Source organism: Eurytemora carolleeae, unplaced genomic scaffold, assembly GCF_000591075.1.
Source record: "Eurytemora carolleeae unplaced genomic scaffold, Eaff_2.0 scaffold1266, whole genome shotgun sequence".
Classification (NCBI taxonomy): Eukaryota; Metazoa; Arthropoda; class Copepoda; order Calanoida; family Temoridae; genus Eurytemora; species Eurytemora carolleeae.
The window spans coordinates 45,686-55,449 of NW_019397151.1; the positions used below are offsets into that span (position 1 = coordinate 45,686).

The following is a 9,764-nucleotide window of genomic DNA, read 5'->3' on the forward strand; positions in this document are numbered from 1 at the left end:
AACTTAAATTTCTCTCTACAGAACTCATGTACACCACAAGTACTCAATGACATAAGAACAGCCAATGTTCACAACCAACCTAGTTAATCTAGTTGTTCCATGATAATAGGAATATCTCTGTACATTTATATCTTTTAAGATGAAAAATGTCGTCTTATGCGCAATCTATCTTTATCTATGTATTTACCTTTACACACAATGGACCAACACACAAAGTTCAAAAGTTCAAAGTTCTCAAAATACAAAATGTTTGTAATGTTAATTTATTTTTAAGATTTCATGTTTTCTCTCACTAACTTTATCAATTCTCCTAATTCCTCTTCTTCTTTCTTCATCTCCATCATCAGCATATTATACTTCATATCTTCTTCTAAATATACAATTTACAAAAAATATGTGATTTAGGGCTGTTTGAATTATTTTTAAAACAAATTTTGATAGGGTTTAGTTTAGAACTGCAGTGAATTAAGATATTATTACAGTGATTCAGGGTTGCAAACTTGGACGCATAATTTGAGGAGAAATTTCTGATCCCTTATTTAAACTAAAGCTGAAAACAAGAGTTTTATATGTTTAAAATTTATATATCTAGGGCTACAAAAAATAGAAGTTAGTTAATGAGTTTAAATCAAAGGCCAAAAGACCCATGTTTTAAAAATGTGACTTTGCATAAGTCTGGACCTATGTGAGATTAAGAATACACTGTGATTTTTTAGTGCATTACCCTTTTTTCTATATAAAACAGTTTTCGACAAAGAAAATAAAAAGGTAATTTAAATTTTATTTTCACTGAAATAGAAAATATTTTTCTAGAAATATCATTAATTTTTTTGAAAAATATTTGGGAACTAATTTAACTTTAGAGCACCGAGCTATACAGCTAGTTAATATTACAGCATTGCTACAAAGAAATAAAACAAATATATAATATACATATAAAGTTGAAATCTCTGTTTGTTTAGATTCCGATCATAACTCATGAACCTCTGTACCGATTTGGTTTGAGAGAACCATGGAATGTTCGTAGTTTAGTTTTAAGATTTTAAGTTGAGTGGGTCCACTTTTATACTGAAAAAAAGTTAAAATCGTAAATTACGACCAAGCGCGGGTAAACTTGGGAGAACTAAGTACGAGTACTCTGGGCAACGCTGGGTTCTCAAAATAGTGAATGATAAAATGCACAAACATTTTATAAAACATTTTATAAAACAGTTTAAGATGATTGACCCAATCTTAGTTTCAAGAATCGTCTTTGCAAGTTTTAAAAAACATGGTTTACCAGAATGTAAGACCTCAATAATATGCTTCGCGACCTATTGGTTGAAAGGTGCAAAGGTCAGCAAAGCATAAAGGAGGGGCACGGAACGCCTTGAATTCTATTTTATTCAATAGAACAGTGTTTTATTGGAGTAAAATTTTTATTTTCATTTATTTTTGTTTTTATTTTAACATTTATATTTCTATTTTTGTGCAAATCCCAACTTGAGTTAACATTTAAATAAAAAGATTGTCCAGAGATTAGATTCTCTTTTCATACAAATCCTAATTAGAAGGATAGCAGTAATGAAATTACCAAATCAATTACATCAATTAACTTCGATTAATTATCGCGTTAATTATACTGGTAATTACTTCGGCCGTTACTAGACGTATACATAACAACGTCTACAAGAGATTTAGAATACGAGACTTGTTAACGATTCTGTGAAAAGCTGGAAAGTCCTGATGAAATTGTNGGGTTTGGTGACTGGTGAGTGAAAAAAATAGATGATGAAAAAAGGAGGACAGACGAACTGTTTAAAAATAGTCCAATTTTGATACAATCTAAGTGTGGTTCAGTTTTTATTTTATATTTTAATCCTGGCAAAACAGTAATTAAACGATATATATACAAAGTGCGTAATCTCGACACTGAAACTCATCTATCCAAATCAGCATGCAAAATATTTTTTGTGACATTTTAAGTTATAAATGAAAAAACTAAAAAATTTAAAAACTTTTTTTTTCAATTTACAACAATAAATGTTTTTTTTAAAAAGCAGAATTTTTAAATGGGAAGGAACCGTTTATGAAGATTTGCACACACAAAGTCGGAGGTTTAGTATTTACATTACCCTTGATATCTTTGTAACCTGGTGAAATATCAAAAATTGACATCATCAAATTTAAAAGATAAAAGGATTGGAAATTTCAAGTTTAGTAAAAACAGGTTAAATCTTACCTGCATTAGATTCTCGTTTATTTGGAGTGTATCCAGTATCTTGTGAAACTACTGTATCTTGTGTGTATCCTGTATCTTGTATCGTCGTTAGGTCTGGTTTGTATCCAGCATCTGGGTTTTCAGCAGGTCTGTATCCAGGATCTGGTTTCTCCGCTAGATCTGGTTTGTATCCAGTATCTTGTGTCTCTACTAGGCCTGGTTTGTAACCAGTATCTGGTGTCTCTACTAGGCCTGGTTTGTATCCAGTATCTGGTGTCTCCGCTGGATATGGTTTGTATCCAGCATGCGAAGATGTAAGGGAATGCACATACTGTTCAAGGTAGATGAGTTCGTCATATAGCTTCTTAAAATCTTCTCTAGCATCTGATAATACAATAGTTTAAAGTAAGGAACTATTATACAGGAACGCCCAACTCAGATATACGCAAATTGTGTACTGTACTCTTTGGGAGGAATGTAAACAAACCCAGTGTCCCCACAGAAGTTGAAGGGAAAGGACTAGAGCATGAAGTGATATTACAGTCCAACAAAAAACAAGTTAATATATGAAGTCAAAGCGAACACTTATAATTTTTGGCTTTCTGGTCAATTTGGAAAGTACAATAGCAATATATTTTTATTCCACACCTTGGGTCCTTTTCCCTCAAAAATTTTGCGTTGCCCCTGATCTCTTTGTTTTGATCTCCTCCCACTGCAGTACACAGATTTGACGCATCAGATATGGTGGTTCCTGGTCTATATATTTCTTGGTTTAAAGGGATTTATTATTAGCTTTCTCTTGGGGTAAAAAACGGATAAAAAAATTAATTTAATTTTCAGGAATGTTTGTCATCTGTATCACATGTGTCGATAACAAAATCTAAGCGGTCCTGTAAGAAATCTTAAAATATTTTGAGATCAGATAAATGATCATGAAATGGATATGAATGGATGAAATTTTAGAATTCATAAAAAAGTCTCGGAAAGAAAAAGTGGCAGCAAAATACCAATTTTCTAGTAAGGATACATGTATATATCTATATATCAAAAGTAATAATTTCTGTTTTTTTTCTATGTATGTCCAATCGTAACTCGTGAACTCTTTGACAGAAATACTCCAAAAATTGACTGTGGAACTCGATAGAACCATATGGTTTGCTTGGTTAAAAAAATTAAAGTGATTGGCCTTTCATGTAAATTTACTACAGAGTATGTGTTTTTACCTTCGTTAAACCTGATATCTTGGTTAATTATTTTTTGCTCATATTTATCACTTTTGTTGGGTGTTTTAGATTTAGGTGTTGCGTAGGGCGTTTCAGATTTTGGTTCTTGAGAGTTTTTTTTTCGTTCAGGTTCTGGATAGGGGGTTTCTGGTTCAGGTTCAGGATAGGGGGTTTCCGGTTTAGGTTCTGAATAGGTTATTTCAGGCTTAGGTTCTTGATAGGGTGATATAGGGTTTTCTGGTTTAGCCTCTTGATAGGGTGTTTCAGGTTTAGGTTCTGTATATGGTGTTTCAGGTTCAGGTTTTTGATAGGGGGATTTAGGTTTAGATTCTGGATAGGGTGTTTCAGGTTTAGATTCTGGATAGGGTGTTTCAGGTTTAGATTCTGGATAGGGTGTTTCAGGTTTAGATTCTGGATAGGGTGTTTCAGGTTTAGATTCTGGATAGGGTGTTTCAGGTTTAGATTCTGGATAGGGTGTTTCAGGTTTAGATTCTGGATAGGGTGTTTCAGGTTTAGATTCTGGATAGGGTGTTTCAGGTTTAGATTCTGGATAGGGTGTTTCAGGTTTAGATTCTGGATAGGGTGTTTCAGGTTTAGATTCTGGATAGGGTGTTTCAGGTTTAGATTCTGGATAGGGTNCCCCCGCTCAATTTTCTTATTGTGATACGAATCTATAACATTTCAATAATCTGCCAAAAAATGGTAAATTTGCAAAAATCCAAATATTTATTCTGAAATCTAGTTTTTAAGCAAAAATGTGCAAAAAATGCCCAAATTTCAACAAATTATACATTTTTGAAAAGCCCTTGACCCAGCTAAGTCAAATGTGAAAAAACATTTGCAAACTTTTAAAACCTGAATGTGTATTCAAGAAAAACTGAAAATTCCCTTTAAATGCGTCTAGGCAAAAATCTGTGCAAAATTTCTATGTTATAGGCTTTCCAAAGAGCTATAATTGTTGACATCCAATGACTGGAAGCAGGTCTTAATATTGATTTAATCTGGTATAGGTAAAATAAGGCGTTTAGACAGTAGGACTCAGGCAGTAGGTATAAAAGCCCAGCTTTAAGCCTTAAGTGAGGAGCATGTGTTAATTAGAAAAGCCAGAAAATTTGAGCTTCCTAGATCAAATACTTTTTAAGTTATGGCAAAAAAGCGGTAAGGAGGGGAGGGCTAGATAGGGTTAAAGGCCAGTTAAATTATTTTAAAAAATAATTTTAAAAAATCCTGCGAAACACTTTTCTTTTCATGAATTTTAAATCAAGAATTAAAATAAAAATTTTCTCCCTCAGGCTTTTTTTCTGAAGAATCTAAGTTTTTGGCAAAACCTAAAATTAAGTGAGTTTCTTAAACTGCCAGTTTTAAAGTCTCTATTGAAACAAGATTACGGAAATTATTTCTAAATTGTTTATGTATTTTTAGCATTATAAATATGATACTGCAGATTCCACTCAAAGGGATTGTTCACATAAAACCAAAAAATGAGATTTAAAAATGATTAGATTATGATCTCAGCAATGTCAAAGATCTTCCTGCGGCCCAAAACGATTGATCCTTTAAGTGAGAAATTTTGCCTAAGGAAGCTAATATACATAGTATTTATTTTTGGTATTTAGATTTACGAGCAAATGTTCTTTTGGATTCGAACTTCGTTTTAACGAATCCGAATTTACTATTTGTTTCATGTTACATATTTTTATTTCGTTCCTTTGTGAATCCAACGATAAATGATAAAAACTGCTGATCGAATTTGATAGCCCATGCTCGTACCGGCACGGCTTTCCATGATAAGAATGTTTTTTGAATTGCGCATCTAAGCTATTTTTGTCAACTTTGCCCCTTTTAAGGATTAAAACTTTATAAAGATCGATGATAAAGAACGGACGTACATATTCAAAAGAATATTCTTCTTCTTCATAGACAGTAAAAGTTTGATTGCTGGGACTGAATTTAATAAAATTGAACCACCCTCCACCGGTTCAAATTTTGAATCCGCTTCAATTTTAAAGATTCACGAGGATTTTAATCAGTGTTTTAGGATTTGAATCGGCGAGGTTGATAGTTCAGCTACCTCTTCAATTCATTAAATCAAATTCATTAAAAGTGAAAATTCACTAAAGGATATAAATCAGAATAGTCAATTTTTTATAAGAAGATTCATGGAATCAGTTTAGAATTTGGTTAAAAATGTCCTTTTTCTCTTTTCTGGACAATGCATTAGAACATACTATTTTGATTAAAATTCCATGTAAACATACTGATACTGTCCATCATCTATATATTACTTTATCTAGGCCGAGACCTTGGTAACAAATAGAAACAAATATTATGATCCACTGCAAGTAGAAAAGATTAAGCAAAAACTGAAAATCAACCAAGATTTAGCGAAAACTGAAAATCAACCAAGATTTAGCGAAAACTGAAAATCAACCAAGATTTAGCGAAAACTGAAAAATCAATCAAGATTTATCGTAAAAACTGTCAAATCAATCTTAGTCAAGAGAAAACTGAAAAATCAATCGTGGCCAAGAAAAACTAAAAAAATCAACCAGGATCAAGTGAAAACTAAAAAATCAATCAGGATCAAGTGAAAACTGAAAAATCAATCAGGATCAAGTTAAAACTGAAAAATCAATCAGGATCTAGTGAAAACTGAAAAATCAATCAGGATCAAGTGAAAACTGAAAAATCAATCAATTATTATATAAATTCATTATTATTCATTATATTATTATATAAATTCATTATTATCCATTATATTATTATATAAATTCATTATTATTCATTATATTATTATATAAATTCATTATTATTCATTATATTATTATATAAATTCATTATTATTTATTATATTATTATATAACCATTATACGCGTTTTCGCAAATAATTAGTTTTTTCACTAGAAAATGTATATAGTAGATAAATACGGGATTCTTTGTTTTTCTTGATCTATCAAATGTTAAAAGGGTACTGTTGTAAATATGGCCTGGCCTTTTTTGCATGGAAAATCACTTGAAATTACTCGTACAGTTCCTTTAAGTTCCTTTGAACTTTTGAAGCTGCGATCAGAAACCTCTGACAGCTTGGAAAAGTAAAAGACAGGATCAGAAACCTCTGACAGCTTGGAAAAGTAAAAGACAGGATCAGAAACCTCTGACAGCTTGGAAAAGTAAAAGACAGGATCAGAAACCTCTGGCAGCTTCGAAAAGTAAAAGACAGGATCAGAAACCTCTGACAGCTTGGAAAAGTAAAAGACAGGATCAGAAACCTCTGACAGCTTGGAAAAGTAAAAGACAGGATCAGTGATCTTTTTGAGTACATGACGCATAGTGGCATTGTGTTCAATGATATTTTTTAAGGCAACATTATGACAATTCTTTTGTTGTCTTCTTTAATATGGGATATACTGCAGTATGTAGATACAATTATATAACCAGAACATAATTGCTGACTGTCTATGGAGAATTATCGACGTTTGTATAATTAACACTCCTATGGAGGCTAAATGAAAAACCGTAATGAATCTTGATTGTCAAATATGTTCTTCTAACCCTCATAAGGGGCATCAGTCTAGTTGTGCTTAAAGGGACTGTAAGCGTAGTTTTAAGTGAACCTCCGTGCACAGTTTTGCAATGTCCGATTTACAACGGTACCCTTAAAACTTTACATGATCGATAAATTATGAATTAGAACTCCATGTTTTTGTTTTTGAAAACTGATTATTTTGATTTGTTGTTACACTGCGAAAAGGACTTGCGAACTTCTTGCTAGTTAGTAAGACTGGATCGAAATTATCAGAATTAAACAATTCTTGAATCAGAAAACTACTTTATCTTCAATTTTTTATAAGAGCGCTGTGGCTAGGATGGGCTAGGGGGCCGAGCGCTGCGACTAGCACTGACTTGGGAAGTTGCACAATCGGGAAAATACCCTTGGGAAGTTGCCGCTTGGGAAAATACCCTTGGGAAGTTGCCTGGGAAAATACCCTTGGGAAGTTGCCGCTTGGGAAAATACCCTTGGGAAGTTGCCACTTGGGAAAATACCCTTGGGAAGTTGCCGCTTGGGAAAAGCCTTTGGGAAAGTACCTAACATAGCCTACCTAGCCGGTACGAGTATCTGTATGACCTATCTAGCTGGTTGTACAAGATTCGATAAAAATTCTTCATTATGTATCCATCTATCTTATATGTACGTACTCTAAATTCTATCTGAGTTTTATATTAGCCTAACTGTCTTTTATATATAATCGAACACAATGATAGAATTTCATCTAACAGTATGGAAGGTCGTTGAAACTATCCGTACAATATATTATATTAATATTATAATAATATTATAAAACTGGCCCCATTCCATTTATGAATGTATTTGTTATATTTTCTTTATGTATGGGAAGCTTAGTACGTGACGGGGATTCTTTATCTACCAACTTTCCCAGCAAGATATATTTTGTGCAAAATATATTTTGTGCAAAATATATTTTGTGCAAAAAGAAAAACAAGTTTTTAGAATATATCTGTGCTCATGGTTTTGTAGCCATAGCAACAACAAACTTAATTTTAGTTTTGCCAAAACAAACTTTTACTGATCTTTCAAGATTTGAATATGTAGGATTTTTTTTATAAAAATTAAGTAAAAATATTTCAGAAAGACTGAATATTTTAATTGAATTAAATTAGAATAATTCTAAGTATAAATCTATAAATAATTTTGGAAAATTTTCAATGGGAAATTCAAGTTGAATTCCTTGCGCATAATTTTAGAATATTTCGTGCCCTGGATACTCTTAACATTGTAAAGTCGATTTTAAAACAAGAATTGTGTTAAATTTAGGATAAAACTTCAGTTACGCCTTTACACTTTATTCACAAAACTTAAAATATCAGTTTAAATAATGTTTAAGAACTTTAAACTTCCTTTTTAAATTATTATATTTCATAATACTATAGAAACAACCAAGAGGGAATATGTAAACGAAGTGACCCAACTATTAAATAGTTGGCGTGTTCAGGCGGAATTATGGGGCTCAGCCCCCCCCCCCCACTGGACCAGTGAAATCTATGTATTTGATGGGGGTTTCAGGCTCCAATGGGCGCTGAGTCCTCCCCCCGGCCCCCCCTGTAAAGAAAAAAAGTTTAAGCCCCCCCCTCTATGGACAAAATCCTAAATACGCCCCTGACAGTTGTATTCCCGCTTCACGACGGTAACCCGGTCTTTATCCAAGCAACAATTCTGTCAATTCCTTTCTTTCTCTTAGCGGCATAAATCCACACGTCATTTTTATAGACAATAAATAAATAATAAATAAATTTTTATCATAAAAGCACAAATTTATAGCTAAGCTATATAATCAATCAAGACATTTGTATATATATATATATATATATGTTGTCTATAGCCGGCCAAACGTCTGGACGGATTGGACTGAATTTTTTTCTAGACACTCGATTTTTTTTTCAAAATATTTTTTTTCAAAATTATTTTTTAAAATTTTTTTCACGGGCAACGCCGGGCCCTTAAGCTAGTAAATAAATACTAAATAAATTTTTATCACAAAAGCATCAATTTTCTGAGAGAAATAAAAAGAATATCTTCCTCGTTTTTGCTAAGATAAAGGTTTTAATGGTACTGTTGCTAATCGGGTATACAGCTTGTTTAATATGCGCGTAACTTTTTCTCCAATTTGCGGAGAAATTAAAGAGATTGCTGATACAATTCACAAATGTCCTTTCTCCCTCCCTAGCTTAAAACTTCTGTTTTCCCAAACGTCGTTTAAAAGCAGAAATTGAATCCAATCAATTAATTATTTTTATTTATTTCTAAAGCTGGACATTTAGAAAATTCCTGTTAGTAAACTGTTAGTAAATACTCCAAGCAGGAGTAACAGTGATATTTTCATCCTGTAATCACACACTGATATATACTCTAGCACACAACATTATAAACTAAACTACTAAAACAATTATTAAGGAAAGGAATTAGAAACCGGAGATGGATTGAGGAAGGTGGGAATCGAAGAATATAGAGATAATATATCAATATTTATATTTATAATATATATACCGATGGTTAATCAGTTTTTTCATATCCCTGAATGTTAGAGACAAATTAGAGATAAATGACAAAGATTGCTTCAAGGAAATGCTTAAAGTATGAAGAGTATTTAAAAATGGGGTTCCGTTTGGAACTCCCAAGATCAGGAATTTACTAAAACAAGCACACTGTAAACTCCGGTCCATTTCAAGTACCGGTCCGAATTTTCGGCAGCTATGGCAAGCTGTACAGTACACATATAGACTATAAAAGGCAAAGCGGAACAGTACACCAAATGAACTTATGT

General features: G+C 32.4%; 1 protein-coding gene across 1 annotated transcript; it reads right to left on the bottom strand.

Moving 5' to 3' along the window:
* Window positions 1-231: 231 nt before the first annotated feature.
* On the bottom strand, window positions 232-5,209 carry LOC111712354 (cell surface glycoprotein 1). The gene is made up of 4 exons (XM_023486935.1): window positions 5,194-5,209; window positions 3,424-4,068; window positions 2,222-2,584; window positions 232-370 (listed from the first exon to the last, which is right to left on the bottom strand). Exons 1-4 carry the CDS (start codon window positions 5,207-5,209, stop codon window positions 270-272), a joined length of 1,125 nt encoding a protein of 374 aa, XP_023342703.1. The 3' UTR covers window positions 232-269.
* Between the last annotated feature and the right edge of the window lie 4,555 nt (window positions 5,210-9,764).